This window comes from Spodoptera frugiperda, chromosome 11 (genome assembly GCF_023101765.2).
Source record: "Spodoptera frugiperda isolate SF20-4 chromosome 11, AGI-APGP_CSIRO_Sfru_2.0, whole genome shotgun sequence".
Lineage (NCBI taxonomy): Eukaryota > Metazoa > Arthropoda > Insecta > Lepidoptera > Noctuidae > Spodoptera > Spodoptera frugiperda.
The window spans coordinates 7,738,257-7,761,410 of record NC_064222.1 but is presented as its reverse complement, the minus strand read 5'-3'; the positions used below and the strand labels follow the sequence as shown (position 1 = coordinate 7,761,410).

Below are 23,154 nucleotides of genomic sequence, written 5' to 3'. Positions count from 1 at the left end.
TATAATCTTTTTTTGAACAGCCCTTCCCGGCATTGCGATTACCATAACATCTGTTATTCCTTGAGGGGGAGACAGAAGTGTACTTTTATAATAACAGGTATTTTCTTTACTTATGGGTTGGCTTTTTTCAACGGATAGTAAACCTACATTAGCTTATTTCATAGTTTCTATTCCTTTCTTCATATTACCTTTACTCCTAAGCTGATGCTTTTAACCGTACATAGGAAATCAGAGAAAATAGGGTGGATTTTAATCAATACAAGTCTGGCATTCCCTCTCGCCTCGCCCAAGGTGGGACAAGACTAATAACGATTTTTCTCCACTAAAAAACCTGATCCTTATATCACAATGCATAATATTATTTACTAGTTAATAAATGCCGTATTTGATGGAACCATGTAAAATGGTTTGCTTACTGTATCACTTGATTTTAAACAGACGTAAAAATGAGTTCATTAACAGTATTTTAAATAGGTACAACAATACAGTACAAAGCAGTCATAAAATTAAAACATCACATTGTACCGAAGGACCAAACCTTTTCTTAAACGAAACTGACACCTATATTTTAAATACAGCATAATAACAGCTATGTTCATAGCATTGTTTAACTGAACTGTCAAAACCAAACTGTAATACATCATACAACCCCGAACCCCTCGAGTAGAGAGTTAAGAGAGACCGAACTTAACAATACCGCGGAGCAAAGGACCATAGGAAGGAAAAAGAATAAGGACAAAAGTCCTTATTTTGCAAAAGCAAATAGTTGTCGTTAATAGCCAATTTGATTTCGACTTCGGCTAGCCTATACGTATTTAATTTACTGATTGTTCATTTATAACCGCTTTGCCTAACTTAAAAATAAATGTAATATATTATGTGGGGAGGTCTCTCCTTCTCGGGTTTTACCTGATGAAAATGGGCACCGCATCCCTCGACCCACAGGAAAAACGGTGCTCATTTTATTATTATTTGATATTGTATTGTATTTTATAAAGCAGTAGTTAGTTAATTAATTTTAGAGAATTTAAAATAATAACGCAAAGGCACCGGTTACCGACCGGCCTCCTCTATCCGACCATTTTAGTTATTTTACGCTAGTTTGTGTATTTATCGCGCGAAAGTCTTGAAACACGCCTTATTCAATACATTAATTCATCATACACCTTCAGTCAAAACTTGGGTTTTGTGGGTTAACGCACATTCCGACTATCCCACAAAATCTAAATAAGGTGCAGTTTGCGTAAATTTTAATGCGAAAAAAACATAAATCAGTGAAATAAAAGATCTCGATTTTGGCGATGATCACTCGGGTAAACAAGGAATGTATTTACTTTATGTGATTTATTGGTTCATTGAGTCCTTATAATTTCAATAATCATACTGAAATTCCTTGTTTTTATAGATTTATCGATAAATTAATGTTGGACGGAATGAGGAGCCCTACAAAATAACGACGTACCGAATACCGACCAAATTGGTCGGTAAACGGAATTTTAAGGTTTATGAATGACACTAATTTTCTGTAACGTGGTTTGTTTTGGGAGTGTTTTGTGATTAGTTTCTTATTCTTAAAGCTATCCTTAGATAATAGACCGGTATCCGACCTATACTAACTATAATGGATTCTTTGTAATTTACGTTTCAAATTGACATATTTCCGATTTATTTGCGATTCCTTCACAAAGACTTGCTAGTAGTAAACCTTTATATTTTATGTTTATTTCGAAGAATTTCATGAATACGATATTGTTACAACTTAATAAGTAATAGTAGAGTAGAAAGTAACTAAAAAAAATGGTATAAATTTCGGTTAAGACGTTTTATTATACAAATACTGGTTTGGTCGTAGTCTGGATACGATTTGTTTCCCTGTCCCTTGTTCCGACTAACTAAGGGAATATAGGTTTTGGTGTTTTTTTTAAATTACATTATAAGCACATCATCGGTAAGTCATCGGGATGAACGACAAAAACGTTAGTAATAGGTATAGTACTTGTACGTAATACCTACGACACATAATGTTCCGAAAATAACTACGGAGGTATATTGTACCTACAAGTAGTAAAGTAAATAAAATAAGTACCTACCATATGTACGATACAATCATAGTATGTAATGTATGGGTACATACAAAAGTTTAGTCACGAATTTACCTAATTACGTATCTTAATAATAGGTATCTACCTATAGGTACTTCAAGACCATTCGCATTAAACCAAAAATTTCTTTATTAGGCATAATAAATTAAGATCGACATGATGTAGGTAAATCTTATGCTGAAGTACTAGGAAACTTAATTAAAAAATAAATAACTACCTACACGGTAGGTAGAAAAGTAGGCGTCGCATTGTGTGTTCTCTGCTTACATCTCCGAGTGTTAAAAAACGTAATGTTATGTTAAATTTAAAAATACATTATCGTAATTTCAGTATCGAATCCAAAAACAATGCGTGAATAGTTTTAGAAAAATTGTTGTTTTACGAATTTCTACTCTACTGCTAAGATATAGAGTTGATTTTACAATGTGCGTTTGGGCCGGTCGGACTCAGGTTCCTGAGGAGTCGGTATCACGGACACCTGTCGGCAGTTCGGTCGGTATACGGGGACTTTAGTATTTTTCCAAGCGTAAGAGTTTAAATCGAAATATAGGTACAAAATAGTCGTAAAAGGGCAAAATTATGAACATATTTCTAATTCATAGTTAATATACTTTCGGAAAAGCATTTTTTACTATATGATCTTGAATATTTTGTTTATCTTTTGGAGGATTTTGTTCGCCGCGCCGATCAACGGTCGGTATTCGGTGCTTTTGCGTTAGTTATGTTTTAAAACAATTTAAGTGATTCTTGGGAAATTTTAGTTTATAGTTGCCTAAACATACAGCCTGGATATTCAGAAGAGTAACTTTGCACTCTGGACTGCACTCAATCCGTTCCCTCACCATAAACACACACACACATCTTGTTTGATTTACTCAAGGCGTTCTGTCTGACTATCATCTTTGACTGCACGGCAGCCGACGCATAAAATTGATTGACGCAAACGCAGCCATATTTATTTCGAACAAAGATATTTTAATACTTTGTTGCACTTTTAGAGATGGGAACATGAAGGTGGAAACAGATATTTAGTTTATTATTAGACGTGAAATGTTTTGCAGAAACTCCTATAAAGCGTAACTTTTGATCATGTGAATGTGATGTCACGCCTTTTTTCTCCGAAGAGGTAGGCAGAGGTGCACATTACGGCACTTAATGCTACTGTAGATACAATGTACATCCATTTTTCACCATTTGTGTTATAAGTCCCATGTAATAGGGGGTGAGCGTATTCACTATTTCATGTGAATATGATGTCTATTTTTGAAGTTCAATGTTAGTAAGGTGATTCTGTGAAAAACTAATCCAAACTTGTAATAGTTCCGGAGCTGCGGACTTCCTAGCGGGATTACCGGGGCTTCGGCTCAAAGAGTAGGAGTAGGAACGGGGTAATTTTTAGTCAGTAAGAGCCTGGCACTCCCTCTCGCCTCACCCATGGAGAGAGAAGTCATTGGATGATTTTCCGCCCTTAAAAAAAGACTTGTAATAGTTGTAATCAATGGACAGTATTAGTTTGTAAATACTGTCCAAACATGATGCAAAAATCTATGCCAAAAAGCCAATCAAAACTGTCTAGCAAAGACAAATCCTACTTATCTACTGATGACACATGAGAAATTCAAGGTTGCATATTTAATTAATGAAAATTACTAGTGAGACACACACCGGTACATAAATAAACTACCAATTTAAGAAAGTAGAGAAAATAGTCACCCATCGTTATTCGCGTGCCGTACTAAAGGTCTAATTGGTATTCCGTAGTTAGAGTTACGGGCATTTTAGGGCGCATAAACTTTGTGTAATTAGTGGACTAAGCACACAATGTACCAGTAACATCGGGTTTCTTTGACCCTAGGAGGTAACTTTGACCCACATTCTACAACCAATAGGAATCCAGAACAAAACGTATATTAGTTTTTCATTGGTCTAAAAGTTTGGGTCAAAGTTACCCTCTAGGGTCAAAGAAACCCGATGTTACGGTATCTACTTACACCGCTGTACACTGCGTCTAAAACTGTTTAACATGACGCTATCCATCAACGTCATCGAAAAATCTTCAATCCTTGCAATCACTTTTTTTGGCTGTATATCGCAGAATACCGATGGAAGTAAGTAGAACAGAATTTAATCTTTCGTTCGACTTAGCTTCCTACGCTATGGCCATGGTGAAACATATAGCCGGTAAACGAGCTGACGGATCACCTGATGGTAAGCAATCGGCGCTGCTCTTAGACACACTAGAGGCAATAGAAATGCTTTGTCGGCTTTATGGGGGAAAGAATTAGAGAATTGATTGGAGTTTCGGGAGATTTCGGGAGACCGGACCTGGAGCAATTGGGACCTCCCGTAATCGCAATCTCACTCGCTCAACGGAACATAACGCAAGCTTTGTTTCACGTCTGTACTCCTGTGATGCCATGGTATAACACTCTGGTCGTACCGACCCATTTGTGCCGAAGCATGGCTCTCCCACATTTAAAAGTAACTTACAATCAAAACCATATTAAAATTACGTAATATTTATGTAGCATATTACGAGCTAGTTTATCTAGAATTCTAGACTATCAACTAGTCACCATATTTATTTTATTTTATGCAGCCTTTTACAAAGTTTCACTTTTATCGAAACTAGTAAAATGATAAAGTGTGGTGACAGAAAAGGCAATTATGACTTTAAAAAAATGGCTGCTTGTAAATAACTAATGAGGTAACATAGCAATTATGTCGGGTGTCGTGTTAATGGTTGTTCCAAGTTGTTGTAGCTGTCTAAAACAAGCTGGTTGGTGATTTATTTTGTCAGCGTTGTTATTTATTATATATTTTTACTATGTTTTTTTATTGCAGATAAGATTTAAAAGTTTTTTTATGGTATAAGCCGGTAAACGAGCAGACGAATCACATGATGGTAAGCAATCGCCGCCGCCCATGGACACCCGAAACACCTGGGGCGTTGCAATACTGTTACGGGTTAGGTTTAGTAATTTGAGTGATTGTTGGGGAATCGGGAACTCTTGTAATGTAATAAAGTTAAATTCTAAAGGTAACTATTTTTAAAGCGGTTAGAGGGAAAATACCTTACCTACCTATTACCTACATTTTTTGGAGCTAATAGTCCAAGGTTTACTTGTTTTTTATATTTTCCCTTAATAAAAATAAATCCATGTAGTATCAATACCTTTTAGTTATGCCAAAAGACCGTCACAATACCTAAAACACCTTTGTAAAATGCGTTAATAAAACGATTTTAAATAACCTAAATAGCAACACGTTCTCAAATAAACCGTTATCGTGTTCCTATAATAAATATTGACTTATCTAATATCATAAGACATTTATTAGTTCAATTCAATTTAATTACCACTAATTGTCTATGAAGCGTACAGGTTAATAACTTTGATTGACCTAATTTTCGTTACAATAATCTAATATATTCCATGTCAGATGCGTATTCAGTAACTAAATCTGAGAATCGGCTACTATCCATAAAAAAATCTATTTCCCATAAGTACCCCTTTTTTTCAGTAAATCCATTTTGTTTTTTCGTTAGTATTTTCCATTTTTTTTTTTTGTATTTATTTTTATATAATGTGGCATGAAAATACGTAACTACAACTAGAAATAATTTATAAGGCAAACAACGCTTGCCGGTCAGCTAGTTTAAATATATATTTTTTTAATTTAACTCCTTTTATATACAGGACACGTCCAAGTGGACTACACGACAGCCAACGTGACCATCGACACCCATATTCGCAACACTGTTATAGATCTGACTTACAAATTACAGTTTATAGGGGGCGGCACAATTTTTCCTATAAAATAAATATATTTTGTAAATATTTCAACCATTTTATATTTTTTCGCAACTAGAGATAAAGAAAGTAGTGATAGTGGGGATGGAACCTTTAACGAGTGGTCCTGCCCCTAGAGGGAACCTTAGATAGAGTCGACTGTACAAAATTGGACCGAATAAAATGAGCTTACTCTTTAGGCGTAGTCCCGAAATCATGGAAGACGGCCTTGGTCCATCCGATCCCTAAACAAAAACCGGCCAAGTGCGAGTCAGCAAGTAGATGACATAATATAAAAGTTGTAAAATAACTTGGTTTTACATAGTGTTTGTATGAACGACAAAGTAATATTTGCGGTTTTTGAAAATGTTTTATTTCTTAAAAACTAATAATGATATCTGGTTCAAACCAATTTTCGTTGTTAGTTTCTATTGAAATCTACAGCATATATTTAGTTTAGCACTTTCTCCTTCCTTATTTTAAAAGTTAGAGGGGGGGGGACACTCATTTTTCCACTTTAGAAGCGTCTAACTTTCAAACGGTTAATTTTGACGAAAAATGGTTTTAAGAACCTTAACGTCTTTTTTAAAGACCTATCCATAGACAGTAGACACCCATTAAGGATATGTTAGCTGTAATTTTTTTTTTTTTGAATCACTTCAGTATGGGGTGCCCCCATTTAATTTTTAATTTATTAATTTTTATTCAAAATTCGAATAGCGGTTACCGAAATCAACCTTCAAAGTTTCAACTATGTAGGCCCAACAGTTTCGGAAATAAATGGCTGTGACATACGGACGGACGGACGGACGGACAGACGGACAGACAGACATGACGTATCTATAAGGGTTTAGTTTTTTGCCATTTGGTTACGGAACCCTAAAAAGGCGATAGAACAAATCCGTCTAACTACAGACCGATAGCCATAACTTCCCTCTTCTCGAAAATAATGGAATCCATTATTAACTGCCCGCTCTTGCGGTACCTAGAGGATCACCAGCTACTCAGTGACCAACAATACGGTTTTCGTAAAGGTCGATGGGCTGGGGATCTTCTGGTTTACGTGACACACCGTTGGGCACAGGCGATCGAATCTAAGGGGGAAGCGTTGGTAGTTAGCTTGGACGTGGCGAAAGCCTTCGACCGGGTTTGGCATAAAGACGCTTCTTTCGAAGCTTTCTTCCTATGGTCTTCCCGAGAAATTGTGCGAATGGGTCTACTGCTTCCTTGCAGACAGAAGCATTAAGGTCGTTGTCGACGGGGAATGCTCCGACTCTCTGTCTGTAAACGCAGGTGTCCCTCAAGGCTGCGTGCTATCACCTACCTTGTTCCTCCTCCATATCAATGATATGTTGCAAATCACCAGCATTCATTGTTATGCGGATGACAGTACAGGTGATGCCTATTATACCGGCCGCGCTAACATTTCTCGGGAAAACGTCATCGAGAACCGAAACAGACTTGTGTCTGAAATCGAGACTTCTTTGCGGAGAATCTCAGATTGGGGTGAACTTAATTTGTTCCAGTTTAACCCTACTAAGACACAGGTCGGCGTGTTTAGCCCGGTATTAGAATTGGGATACTTGGCATCAACATTTCGAGCGACGTCCATATCCGTGGCCATCTAGAGGATAAGGCTAAATTATCCTCGAAAAAGCTTGGTGTGCTCAACAGATCAAGGCAGTATTTCACTCCAGCCCATCGCCTGCTTCTATACATATAAGGCGCAGGTTCGGCCCCATATGGAATACTAGTCTCATCTGTGGGCGGGGGCACCCCAGTACCAGGTTCATCCTCTGGACCGCGTTCAGCGGCGTGCGAATCGGATTGTTGAGTGGCAGGAAATTTAAAACCGACTTGACACTTTGGCAATGCGTAGAGATGTAGCTTCGTTGTACATTATATCGCCTATACCACGGGGAGTGCTCTGATTCATGACTGTTCTCGCCGAAAAGTTCTCTATTATGAATGTATGTTTAGGGAACAGAGAGTAAAGTTCCCTAAGAAAAGGAGGATCCTCCGACCAGGCGAGGTGATCATGCCTGGCGGGCTTTCTGCCCAACTGTTGTTCGTTGGTATTTTCTATCCGTGTTAATTCGCATGTAAACTTCATATGTGCGATGCAGGATATTTATGACATCCATTGATTTGCTCGTCAATTGTCTATGTGCGATTTCTGTCATCTGTCACTTGTCAGAGTGTCGCCACATATGTAATGTGTAGTATACATTAAATTAAAATACCTAAATAAGGGGGCGGCAAAATTGTCTTCCGCCCCGGGCGGCCGACACTCACGCTACGCCACTGGTAATATATCTGACTTACAAATTACATATAAAATAAATATATGAAGCATAAAAAATCCCTTAACCATATGGAAGTAGGTTAAATTAATATGCGAGATTGTTTTATTATGCAAAAGAGGTCATTAACCGTTTAAAGTATAAATAAAAGCACGCTATACTAAGGTAAATAAATAAATTAGTTACATGCGTTCAACACTTCAACTCGCGATGGGTTGTATTGTTAACTAATTACCTATGTATAATATATACATGTCTACAGTGATGAAATAGATCTAAAGACTTAACTATATGTATCTATTATTTAGCCTTACTTTTATATGGTAGTTACACAAAAACTTATACATACTCCTCTTCCAATTACCCCTCGTCCCAATCCCCGATTCCCCAACAACCCTTAAATTCCTAACCCCCAAAAGGCTGGTAACGCACTTGTAACGCCTCTGGTGTTTCGAGTGTCCATGGGCGGCGGTGATTGCTTACGATCAGGTGATCCGTCTGCTCTTTTACCGACTTATACAAAAAAAAAAAAAAAATTGGCGCCAATACCAAATGATTCTATTTAATCTGTGGTCAATAAATTCTTTTTATTTTTTTGCTCACGCAAGGAGGTTTGTTTTGTTATAAATCCCGTTATTTAGGCGTTCCTATTTGAATAACTGTCAACGCGTGTACATTCCAAGTTTATTATGTTCTGAAGAATGCTATAGGCATACTAATTGTGGGGCAAGGCGGGGATTGAATGATTAGTGGACACATTGAATGGACTGTTGTAGGACAGAAAGCACATAGAATACAGACGCGAAACGGATCTTTGACACCTCTGTTAAAAACACAGTTAGATAAAACTTAGGATGGTTTTGGTGCTGGTCTTTTGATACGAATGCACTACCTACCAGTGGTCGAAAGTCATAATTGTTAAGTAGCGGCTGAATACATTTTTAACACATGTGAACTTGATGGGAACTTTTGGCAGTTTATTTCTACTTATGAACCCAAAGTGAGTGGTTATCAATGAAAATTCAGCTCTGTTGCACATTTTATTTCACATGTCTATATCTATTTTGGGGCTTAGTCAAAACACAAAGAATAACTAACTATAGACGAACATATAACGCAAACGATACATAGTATTTATGTCACCCGTATAAACTGAACTGCTAAACTAAATTGAATTTTTTTTTTTTCACTACGGGCTTAAATTGGTCCTTATGACTTATTACAATAGAAAACCACACAAACACTGGAAAGTCGGTTATATTGCATGACAATAAAACATAGTTTCCCTTACAACTTTTTGCCCCATCTTGAATTCTTCAAATCACTGTTGTAAGGTTAATTTAGCACATCACTGTATCACACCGTATTTAAACACACACTAACACGTTAAGGGAAAACGTATCAATTGTTGTAATACAAAAATAAACAATAATGAGGTAATCTGACCCTAAAATAGTACCTACAACATGTGACTGTGATATGTGGTTTGTTATATTCATAATGGGTAGGCAGAGATAGGAATTTATGGTAACCACTTTAAAGTAGTTATATTAAATCCAAATGCTGAGATCATTTCGGTACACACTCTATGTTTCAAAATATATGTTTCAAATACCTACGTATATGTAAAAACTAGATATTACCTATTAGCTCTTGCCGCAACTTCGCCCGCGTTCCCGTGGTATAAAATCATATTACATACCTAAGTCATCCAAAATCCGTTCAGTAGTTAGTTTCCAAACAAACTATACGATTCTAATATTTATTATAACTAATAGTGTAATTCAGTAAAAGAATATTATAAAGCTGAAGAGTTTGTTTGTTTGTTTGAACGCGCTAATCTCCAGAACTACTGAACTACTGGTCTGGCCGTCTGTCAGATCCAATGTAAAACATGCCAAAATCAACAACTACTAATAGATTATAAATTAATTAAAAAAACATTGTCCAGCGGACAAAATTGTGAATCTAAACCATTCTCAGATCCCCTTGAACACACACAAAAAAAATCATCAAAATCAGTCCAGTCGTTTAAGAGAAGTTCAGTGACATACACACTTACATAAGAATTATATATATAAAGATTTGGAATAAACCACAGTGACGTCATTAGTTACATGTCGGTATACAGTGATGTCATTACATGTAAGTACCAACCTAATATAAATAATGTATGAATGCAACAAGGATAGGACCGTGCCAAAAAAAAACAATCGATTGCGTCATTGTTAAGTTTTGAGTGTCGAAAGCTGGTCATTGGATCTTTGCCAATATCATTTGCATCGTCAAGGTTTCTTTCTTGTAACTACATTCTCTCAAGTCTAGTGCTACAGTCAGAGGTAAACATTTCTGCTTAACCTTATTGAACTTTTTTTTTTTTTTTGAGGTTGGAGAATTATCCTATGACTTTTCTCGCCTTGGGCGAGGCGAGAGGGAGTGTCAGACTCTTACTGACTAAAAACCACCCCGTTCCTACTCCTGCTTGTCGAACCGAAGCCCCGGTAAACCCGCTAGGTAGTCCGCAGCTCCAGATCAGGCATCAGCCCTACTGCGCCCAACCCTATGGAACTATGAAAACAATTTGAATTATGTACGAGACTCTTTCAGACGTATTACCTACAGGAGTAAAACATAATAATCCATTAACTGCTTTCCATCAGGAAGGTTTAAAAGTATAAATAACCGACGTGAAACAACGCTTGCGTTGTGTGAATGAGGTTATCGGAGGCCCAATTACGTACCTCCCTTCCCAATCCCGGATTCCCCAACAACCCTCAAATTCCTAACCCCAAAAGGCGCACGCACTTGTAACGCCCTTGGTGTTTCAGTGTTCATGGGCGGCGGCGATTGCTTACCATCAGGTGATACGTCTGCTCGTTTATTATTCTGGTATTTATTTTAATTACAAGATGACACACCTACTCCAAAAAATTATAATAAATACCTATCTTAACTATCACATTCATTCAAAATCAAGCAACTCTTACGTTTTGTTCATAAATTTAAAATTTCACACACAAACACAAAACTGGTCCTTCGGTACGAGTTTTTTTTGTAAACACATAAAATAGCGTTATTTCAGATCAAGTCTAGGTAACTTGATAAAAAAATAATTAGCATAAATAATGGCAAGGCCCGGTATAATAACGGGTCGGAATGACTCAGAGGGCAAACTGGCAAGGTTGTTTGAAAATACCTACTTTATTTGCTAGATTGAAAAAAATACTACAATCTAGACTACGTAATATAAGACACTGGGTTTTAAAACGTGTATAGTGAAAATATCAACGTATAGTTCGTAATTGTATGAACTTTAAACATCAAATTTGAAACACCCAACACTTACAAAAAACATAGATAAAATGGATCCGACCCTTCGATCAACGATGCTGTCTCAAATTACAACGAATTAATACTTGTAATAGGCATTAATAGGCCAGTAATTACCACTAACTTTTTTTTATAGTTTTTTAAACGTTGCCCAACACTGGTATTCTCCTGTGTCATGGATGCGTTTACAAACATACAAGCTCACATACACATACCACCTAGACTCGAAGCAACAATTTGTGGATCACACAAAGAGTTTCTCTGTGCGAGAATCGAACCCGCTGCCCATTGCACGGCAGCCGCGTCAACCGTGCAATGAACTTGGTATATAATACATTTACTTTACCATCCAAAATAAAATTCACCAATTCAAAACCCTTACAAAATATCCCACAAAAGAATCTCAAGCATTTCCAATTTCAATAGAACGATTACTCGATGTCTACATCCTTATTCCTTATATCCTTTGCGCGACATAAATATTAAAATAAGGCCAGTGGGCGACGACCCGGTCAGTTCAGACTTGGAGACGCCACAGACAGTCCCTGATTATGATGCGTACACTTTTATATTTGAACCAATTGATGTAAGTACTAGTAGAAAGGTTAAAGTAACTGATAGGTTAGTAGATCACATTGAGACCCTAAATTGAGTTGAAGTGGTGGTTAATGGGAATGTGGGGGGATTTGGGAGTTAGGTAATGGTAGTGATGGTGATTGTTTATTCTGCTTGAGAAGTTCAAATAAGTTAAGTATGGTTGTTAAAAATTATTTGTTACTCAAGATTTTGGAGTATTAAAGAGTATGTCAGTTATCTTAAAAACGTCTATGACAGTTGTCATTAATGTCATTAAAATCCAAAATTCTAAATAGCTGCTTTAAAGCTCTCAGTCACTTTGGGTATACGCCTACGACCCTCCGTACTTAACATCCAATTTAATTTTAAAAAGCAAAATATGACACTTTAAAAGGCACTTCTGGAAAAGCAATTAAATTTCAATTAGGTACCAACAATATTACTGACGACATTTTTAACTATGGTGACATGAAGCGTCCCAAATTGTGGACAATGACCCGTATCATTTTCAACTCAATGACGATGGACCGGAGCGAAGGACCACAAAGGTCTGATTATGCGTCAACGCGTCTCACAAACGATTTAACATGGAACATACCTTGACTTTATTGTGATAAAAAATAAAGCAGAAGAAATACTGGATATAGACAGCGTGGGTCTATTTTAGGATATGATTGGCAAAAGTGAGTCTATAAGTACTTTTTGCTATTTTTTTTACAAGTAACTACTATTTTATTTATTTAACTTTGTGCAACTTTATTGTACCAGGGTGGGTTTAACATAGGCACTCTTGCTAGCCAACCTTTAGTTGATGCAGTGATAAATACTAAGTAGAGGCTTTTGAAAATCACCGAAAATTCTAGAATTCCTGTGGTTATTTAAGTTCCAAACTAAAAAAAAAACTTATTAGGCTAATACTTTCCTGACACAGGAAAAAGCACCAGATGGTGGACCATCTGGTGCTTTTTCCGGCCCAAGTACAAATTCTATTTTCCTTCTGCTATTTAACATGCAACGTGTTATCAATTACACCAACCAGTTAATAATTAATAACATTGTAACTCGTGAGTATTAGACCTAGTTACTTTGCATAAAACTCTGCCAAGCTTAACTCCGAAAGAGGTGTGACAATAAGTATGCCACAAACAGGTAAAAGATAAGAAATATCAACGTAAGACTGATGACTCAATATTCCAAACGGACTTGACTCAAACAGAATTACAGTTACAAGTATACAGACTGTACAGAGGACGAATAACTACGTGAAAGAATTTAGGTTAGATATTTGTATATTCTTGACGCTATGCTATTTCACAATGAATGTATAAGATATGTATAAGCAGCTGGCTTAACCGATTACGGTCATAAGGACCATAAAAGGACCGAAAAATTTCAACTAACTAAAGCAATATTGCCAAAATTTGCCCATACTGGGTGTTTTATCTTGATTATCATTTTTATTACAACAAAATATATATATAATATTATGTCAGATAAAACTTGTTTTTAGACTTTCTGGATACTTAAGTAGTGATAGGTTACAACTCATAACTCTTTTGTATGATATTTAGAAGCTCATTATTGGCTTAGCTTGCAACTGTACGGGTGAAGAAGAACTAAATAACTACTTAACAGGGATTAACTATCTAGTTACTACAGAAACAAGGCAAAACCACGTGTATCTCTAGTCTCAACAAAACAAAATCGTGAAAGAGTAAAATGCTCAGCCGATAATAGGACAATTCAATTAGTTGGACTGTAGAAATGCGTCAGCGCTTAATGGCACCCCCTAATGGTATTAACCGACATAAAAGGACTTTAACTCAGCTGTAAATCATAGTAATTGACGCGGTGTATGATGGTCGAGACTATAGGGGAAAGGTGGGAGATGAAAATCTCAATTTTAGCTAGACAGAATAGATTTTACCATCAGAAACGTATTTGTACCGAAGGACCACGAGTACTTGGTCCTTTGACCGATTTTTGTTGGCTTCTTTTCTTCACGCATGATAGGATAGGTCCATTAGTTTCCATGTATATTTAATCCTACAAATATGTCAATTAACTTTGGTTATGGATTTACCAATAGAACATACAAAACAGTCCAATTATTTTAGATAGTAAAGCTTAAAATGTCGTACTTTTTAAAGGCAATGATTGCAATTTCTTCTTTCCTAAGGATTCCATTTTAAATTCACAAGTAAAAGATGTACAGAATGTTGAACGGTGCTTGTAAATGTTACATGAACTCGATATAATACAAAGGCATTAACACTAGCATTGTATGCTCAATGCTCATGTCTTCAAGCGTTTTAGTATATTCTACACACGTTAACAGCCTCGGAATAGCGGTAACATACATCACCATCGGCATAAATATTTGTTGGACATGCATAAAAAATGGTGCCATCCGGTTAAACGCCTATAATTTCACCTATTCTGAGAAACTATTGTTGTTTTGTTGTTGTTGTTTGTAAGCAGCGGCCATATTGCAATTTTTGACGTAACTTTGACAGTTCCGAATTAAGAATGGCTGGTGAATATCAAGAGTTTTTTAGGGAGGAAAAATCATCCTATTACTTCTTTCGCCTTGGGCGAGGCGAGAGGCAGTGTCAGACTCTTACTGACTAAAAACCACCCCGTTCCTACTCCTGCTTTTCGAGCCGGAGCCCCAGTAAGCCCGCTAGGTAGTCCGCAGCTCCAGATCAGGGGATATCAAGAGTAAGCTTAAAATTACAAACACTTATAAAGAAAAGAGATTACTTTCTTGTTATCTAAATAAAAGCCTAAAAACAATACAAGAATAAAATTTAAACAAGACTTTTATAAAAGACATAACTAATCATTAAAGAAAAATAACCACTAACTAGAATAGTATAAGTTCAATTCATTAAAAGAATCCAATCATATTTAATAATCCATTCACATAAAAACAGCATCAAAGCAATAGAGAGAGATGCTTACTTTTTATTGTATACGATAGACTATAAATAGCCGGGAGATGAATCATTCAACCGTTCATTCAATTAGATTGAATCTTTTTTTATTGATATCTGTAATGAGTGATCATTGTGCGGAAAGTATGACACAAGAATGAATGTAATGAGTTTTGTGAAAAAAAAGTTGTTTGCTTATAAAACTGTTACGTCACGCTTGTTTTTTTGCTAAGGGGGGAATATCATCCAATGACTTCCCCTTCCTTAGGCGAGGCCTTTCAAGGGAGTGTCAGACTCTTACTGACTAAAAACCACCCCGTTCCTACTCCTGCTTTTCGAGCTGCAGCCCCGGTACTGGTAACCAGCTAGGCAATCCACAGCTCTTAAACGTCACGCATGCTGTGGTATGTAGAGGAATGAAAATATTATTACGATGTTCAATACACTATTTTCTGTAAAAACAAGACTCATACATACCTATTGTAATATAGACAATCCTAAGTACTTCGACTAAGCGATCAAATGTTCAGGTATCTTTAGATAGAAAAGCGTTAGGTGTGAAGTTATGAATTCATACTCGTAGGTAGTTGGGCCTAGATATATTTAATTTTAAACTAGGATACGACTACCGATAAGCTAAGCAGCAGGAGGTTCTCAGTTTAACCTGTATTAACTATGTTTGTGCGCGATTATCTCGCGTTTGATTGAACCGATTTTGATGCAATTGAATTATTAAAAAAATTAAGTCTGCACTTTAACATTTGAAGGCCTCACATTTTAAACAAGTTTTATTACATTTAAGTAAATTAGGTATCTTTTTTGCCGACAAACAGATCTGACATTATGTTGTAATTTCTTGACATTTAGCTCAAATCACACCTAAATATAAATATTTCCTAATATTATTTCAAAATAACTGATTAGGATTACACATAGTTTTATGCTTAATACCTGACCTTAGCATCTAGACTTCTATAATGTCAATGTAAGACGCCATTTAAGAAAATAAGGTGTGGTCCTTTTTGTTTATATTTTTAGCACGATTTAAAAGATCACTTTCCAACCACATTTGAACTATAAAACGAAATATTATTAGAAAGATCTTTTTTACCTCGTTTCCTAATCTTTAGACCTAGTTTTTTAGATCTAGATTGCACGTAGTTACTTTATTTTAAAGCAAAATTCGCCGTAGTTACTCAAGGACATTTATTGATAACACAAACGATTCCTTAATAACGATTTTGTACCTAAAACACTTGCTAAGGACTAGGTTATCATTAAATGACTCTGAGTACTACGAATTGATACCTAGTTAATATTCAATTTCACGACTTGTCCTCCTACTCTTCCTCGTGTTTCTTTTTCCCTTAACTACTCCGAGCAGACAATTTTCCCCTGAAGTAGATATGTGGATAATCAAGAATTTTCTAAACTAATATACCTAGTTAATCCAATATTTCGGAACCAAGGACCAATACAAACGCGATTACAACTAAATCAACAAAACAATAAAAACAAACACAATCTAATCTAAATTACTAACCCACTTCGAAAACCAGTATAACCGATGAACGTTTCTTCCATTGCAGTCCATTGTTAGCATAAAATCCGACACGCATCCATTAGGACATCACTAGAACTAAACACTGCACAAGAGAGTATAAAAAAACACTAATTTTAATACCTAGATACCAAACCACTAGTACCTATATCTAAGCTAGTAATTCTTTCACAATATTTCACCAATAAAATGAAATATTAATGACTATTAATCACTATAACTAGTTTCGTTATTAAAAACCAATCAACACACTGCTGATTTGAAAAAAATGGCGTCAAAAACCCATCGAACAATGCACTATCTTTTGTTTATTTACACCGTTTTTATCCAACAAGATTACTTTATATGAGAAAAACCACTTTTTCTGTCTTTCAACGGACACGAAGCGACATTGATCACTGCACTGAGGTACTGTCACACGAATCGGCGCGTACGCAGCCCACAACAATACCTTGGAATGCGGCGACGCAACCAGCTCTGTATTAATTACTGCACTTATATCATACACGGTTACGGTAAGTGAATGTGGTATAAGTAGGAATATACAGGTTTTTTAAGGATAGCTAGGTCAGTGGGTAATTTTTTTTTACTAGTTAAGTGGACTATGTCCTTTTATGAGGCATATCCTAGTGAAATGAATAAACAAATGGTCTAAAATAAGGTTCATACTCCACACTAAAAGAATAGTAAAAGCATGGTCTCTCTTTAAAAAAATTAGGACCCTAAAAGGACCAAATATCAACAATATTTAGGCCATTAATGTTTGTCAATTTACTTTAGCAGAACATGTCTTCGTAAGGAGTAAACAAAAACAGTGAAGCATACTTCTCTCAGCCATACTATTAATACAATGTTATTGCAACGTCACGCCTTTTATCCCCGAAGGGGTAGGCAGAGGAGAACATTACGAATGCATAAAGCGCTATATAATGTACACCTACTTTTCACCATTTGTTTTGTTATAAGTCCGATGTAATAGGGGGTGAGTAAGTTCAGTAAAATTCTTTCATGGCTAATAACTGGGTGACAGATATAACTAGTTTGGTCCTTTAAGAATTACAAGGAAGTATTAAGTAAGAACATTCCGATAGCCCAAAAGGACCAAGAAAAAAAATATACCATATTTTACATGCGCACCAAGACGCGTCGCGGACCAAAAGACACAACATTAACAATGTACTTACGATTATACAACACTTACTTAGCAAAAACGATAACAAAAAAGACAGTTTCATGATTAACAAGAATGTTATAACAAAAAGCGATAATCTCACTCGTACCCACTACACACGCGACGTTGTATCATCGTGCGATATTAATATGAAAACAAGTGAATGTGTCAATGCGTGCAACTGCAACATCAGGTGCATTTATGAGTCAGTTAACATATAATACGAACTTAAAAATATGGTTAAAGATTTCCATAACAGTTACTTGCGCGGTGGTAGAATGTGGTCCTTTGTTCCGTATTACGTAAAAGAAGGGATGGATGGTCATGTGATAGTCTATGAACATCAGACGAGTTATATTTTGTAAGCAAAGATAATATAAGTAACTATTATGGTATTGGTTTACCCACGTAACTGTTTGACGAGGATCTTAACTAACACAAACGCCGCGTCGTGTGTCGCGCAAAACTACTCAAGAACATGCAAGCCTCTAGCATAGCTTGAAACTAGTCAAGTTCCTCATCAAACAATTACGTGAGTAAGCCGATAACATAATAATTTAGTATGTCTCACAAAAGTTATAATAAAATCAAAGATAATCTATCTCTTCAATCATTACCTTGTCTAGTTACTATGTCTGGGCATAGTTAGTTAATGGCAAACCCTCTTATTTCGGCCGTAAGATATGAACTTTATAAGAACTGGAGTAAATCGTGTGTGATAATTCTTGCTGAATAACATAAGAAGACTGCCTAGATTCCCACAGCATTTTTTTAAGTACCCCACACTGAAGTTTCCTCCTATGTTGTGGATCCGTATACAACCATACATCTGACACCCAGACCCGAAACAACAATTTGTGGATTTCACAAACTGTTGATTCGTGAGGGAATCGCACCAGCCACACGTTGCACTTTAGCCAGTTGCCCAGCCACCGCTCCAACCGTGCTTAAGCAGCATCGGTCACCCGATTGCCATGAGCATGATAAAAATAAGTTACTTCTACAGATTTTTTTCCTCGACCATCTAATAACAGCCATCTATGGCACCTATCATCAAGTCCTTCCATCAGAGTATCACACGTCAGTTACTCAAGTCGGTACAACGAACAATTTGATTCGCACGCACGCCAGAGTTCAACCACCTTTGTTACGCAATCCCAGCTACGGGGCGATGCTTTTTCATCTGTTTCTCTATTCATTTACATATAGGGCTGTCCGTGTGTACATTACTTTTTATTTAACTTGATTGTTGTGTGAGTATTTGGGTGTCAATTGTTTTTATGCCTATTTATATTTGTTCTCCACGAACTCTTGGTCCGGGCCATTGTCATAATTTTTTTATGCATTTAATACTACCACGTCATTTTATCCCCGAAGGGGTAAGGAAAGAGAGAGAGAGGTGCACCTACACATTACGGCAAGTAATGCCAATGTATACCTACTTTTCACCATGTGTTGTAAGTCCCATGTGATAGTGGTGAAGCTATTACCATATACTTGACATACAATTCCAGACTCTGTGCTATTACTGCGATATTTTCGAAAAACATTTTTTATGCTTTCTTTTTATGAAATTCGTTTTGTTTAGGTACTTTTCAGTGCACTGTTTATACGACTTTTAGAGCCAATGTCACTGTCCGTTTCAGTGTCTGATAAATTAAACTGACAGATAGCTAACTACCTTGTATCATACAGATAAAGTTCTATGCTATACTTAGTAGATTATGGCTTAACTAAAGCCAGCAATATAACTTTACATACCTCTTACGTCATACTTATTTTGTACAATAGTAAACATATTCTTTGGGTCCACTTATTTAAAAAGTTCTAGTCAAATATCATTATAGTTAACCCTTTATTCAACAACTGAGTCAGTCCAAACAAATTGCGGGCAAAACAACGAATCTAATTAGTCGTATTAACATAATTTCACGCTTAACGCGAACATACTCGCGCCGCCGAATAACGTTAGGTATTGTTATTTAAAACTACTTAATTAACAAGTTAACTATACCTACGTGTACTAGGTAAGTACGTCATAAAAATAATATACTGCTGAAGTAGGCAATAAAGAGGTACACATTTTCGGAGTAGCTTATGTTATTGGACTTTAAACTCGAGTGTGAAGTTAATAAAGTTTTTATTTCATAAATTAGGTTAAATACCAAGTTATCGTTTTATTTAACTGCGGACTATCTAGCTATTTACCAGGACTCCAGATCAAAAAGAAAGAGTAGGAACGGGGTAGTTTTTAGTCTGACACTCCCTTGGGAATGACACTGATGATTACAACCCTTTTATTTCAGCTAACCGATAGTTACATTTGTCAAAGACCAGGCAGCCGCGCTGTTTAATAACTAACTAAACCTAGACCTTTTAAATTGCGATCTTCAAGCCGTCTACCAATCATGGAGATTATATTAAACCCTCTAATGACTTTTTATACTTATATTAAAACGTGTCATTTCTACAGAAACTCACTCAAAAAGCAATCATCAGCCTTCAAGGTGACAGCCCTTACAACCGTATCTTACGCTACAGGATGATGAGAATAACAACGTAAACGTATGAACGAACACACACACACATACACAAATAACTCTGATTGTGAAAACAAACACTTTACTAGAGCCGTTGTAAACTTTTATCTCAACATTGCTTTGCTTTACATTTCAGTGTTAAATGAAACATACTGTATTGTTTTATAGAAACCGCATTTTTTAAATTCTTCTAAAGTGAGTGTGATTGCAGAGAATGTAGGTATTATAAATAGCCAATAATATAATAATTATATTTCTTTAAAACACAGTAGGTATTATTGTCTTTACAATAGTTACTAATGATTAGTTACCCATCAATAGTAGGTATCATGTAGTTATGTGCCAGTAAATAAATAAATAAATGTAAGTAAACATAATCATTCATCGATTCCATCAAGTCATTTGCTTTGATTGATAGATCGCAGATTTCTAAATTGAAAAGTTATAACTAACTAATAATACAACTAAGATTATATGTAAATGCGAAAGTTTGTAACTATGTTTTTTTTTTGTTATTCTTTCACGCAAATAACTACTGCTGAAGGGATCGAGATGAAATTTGGAACAGGGGTAGATTATCGTTTGAAATAAAACATAGGCTTTTCATCCCACAAGAACGCGGGCGAAGCCGCTGGTAGAAGCTAGTAATAAACAAAAACAAACATCGCAAATCATCAACCCATCCTAGATTTCTCACGGATCGACTGCGTTCGCCATGTGATCAGTTACTCCAGGAAGTATCAAGATTCCGCATCATCGCATGCCTCAAAACCACTGAGTGAAAACTAAAGCAGTAATAAGTTAACTTATAGCTAGAACTAATCAAAGAAAAATATTGAAGAAAAGGAAATATACCTCTTAACTAATAATAAAATGGTCAAGTACCTAATTGTCTTTGACTGCCAATAGAAAACTGTTGAAGGCAAATCCTCCGCTAACGTCGGTCACCGGTGACCACCACGGCGTTCAATGTGTTAATCACACGAATATTATAAATGTGAAAGTTTATTTATTTGGATTTTTCGTCAATCACTCAGAAACTACTGAACGAATTTTGATATAATTTAGTATACAGACAGGGTATGAACTTTTATCCCACAGGAACGCAGGCGTAGCCGTTGAAAGAAGCCAGTCTTTCACATTATTATAGGAAGGATTAAACAAGTAATGTATACCTACCTATTTGGCAAATAACATAACAAGCCGTAGAAACTTCATGAAAAAATCGTGAACTTTTTAAGTCTTTAAACTTTTTAATGACATTCAACCTACTTTAATTAATGATATCGGCAAGGTCGGTTCGATAAATGCGGTCCATCAATCCATCCGATGTAATAAGGAAGCATCGACGAAGCGGTTAGCACTATTGCCGCATGCCTGCAACTCAGGCAGCGAAAACTGATCAGTTTTATAAAGAAATCATAAAACCTGTCTACAACATATTTTTGCTTTTACTACGCGGGTGAAGACTCGGGGGAAAGCTAGTTTGTACTCAAAACTGCTAAATAAAATTTGGTACAGAGATAGATCAAACATAGTCTGGTCTTCTGTGTTTAAAGGAAAATAACGCTTGTTTCTAACTACGTAGTATTTTCCTTATTTATACATGATAGATCATGATTTATTTATAACTAGGTAAATCTTTTTGTTTATGTATAATAATTGAATAGGTTACTATGTTGTATCCTTGAATTAACATTTTTTCTTCTGATCAAAGAATCAACTGCTAACGATCAGTCACATAATAGTTATTACAACTGTTTAACCAATAAGACTGAATGAATGAAAGACCGAGTGAATGATTACAGAACACTCTCTATTGTCAGCATGTCGACTCTGGGAAAAACTGACACTGTTCCCATTTGTAAGAAAACAAGCTATCATATTCTCGAACTAAAAAATTAAGTCATTTTACGAAATAAAAGACACTTGTAGAGTTGTAAAGCTTTATAAAAACAAGTTTTACTCATGTCTTTTTTTTTCTTTTCTTGAATGGGAACTGAGTTACTCATGTTTTTTGTTAGCACCATTTTAATGAAGTGTCATTTGGCTTTTCGTTTTGTCAACAACATGACATAATGAGAGCATCTTAACGATATTTCGAAATCAAAGCTACTTAGCAATTTACACGCTGTTTTTCTAACAAAGTAAATTACGTTTTATTATACCACGCTTACCTACTTCAAATAAAATTTTGAGGTGGAAAAAGAGCGGTAAAATTCGCCCGTCCTAACGTCAAGAGGTCATTGACTTTTGACGAATACAAATTCGAACTTGAACGTTCTTCTTTATTTTTTTTTATTGCGCTATTAACTAGTTACCTCGCATTTTAGTTAACGAGCAAATTACTTTAAGAATCAACTCGCGTTTCTTAAATTAGGTAGTAAAAGAAAACAAAATATTTATTATTATTTATTCAGTACATTCACGATAAGTCAAGGGCATTAGAATCAACTCATTTTTCTCACCGGTTTCGGCGAAAAATCATTAGTTACATTTTTTACGCTCCCATTTCGCTTACTACAGCTGGGGGGCCCGTTAGGTGTCTGTAGTACAATTTACATCCGATCGTCCGTCCGTCCGTCTCGGTCAATGTACCCGACTGTCATGGAACACAGGAAGCATAGACAATATTTAGGGGAGCGAGCAACCTTTTTTTCAACAATATGACATAAAAGGCTGAATAAAAAAATATCATTGCCGCGCATAAATAAACCAGGCTGTCTGAGGATGTTCGTTCGCCTTAAAAAGTAGATATCCCAATATGGCGGCAGCTGAATGTATTTTGTATGCAAATCAGGACTTTATTTGGATAAGCGTAGAGATTTAAATTGAATAAGCAAC

General features: G+C 36.0%; 1 protein-coding gene across 2 annotated transcripts in view; it reads right to left on the bottom strand.

The window, feature by feature from the left end:
• Positions 1–23,154, bottom strand: part of LOC118274585 (unconventional myosin-XVIIIa) — a 297,865-nt gene that overhangs the window by 256,175 nt on the left and 18,536 nt on the right. The window contains exon 1 of one of the 2 annotated variants that reach the window (XM_050696857.1): positions 16,582–16,647. The exons of the other annotated variant lie outside the window; for it this stretch is intronic. Coding sequence (XP_050552814.1) covers positions 16,582–16,641 — 60 coding nt within the window. The 5' untranslated portion in view covers positions 16,642–16,647. Of the gene's footprint in view, positions 1–16,581; positions 16,648–23,154 lie in introns of those variants that run through there. 2 annotated transcript variants of the gene reach the window in all.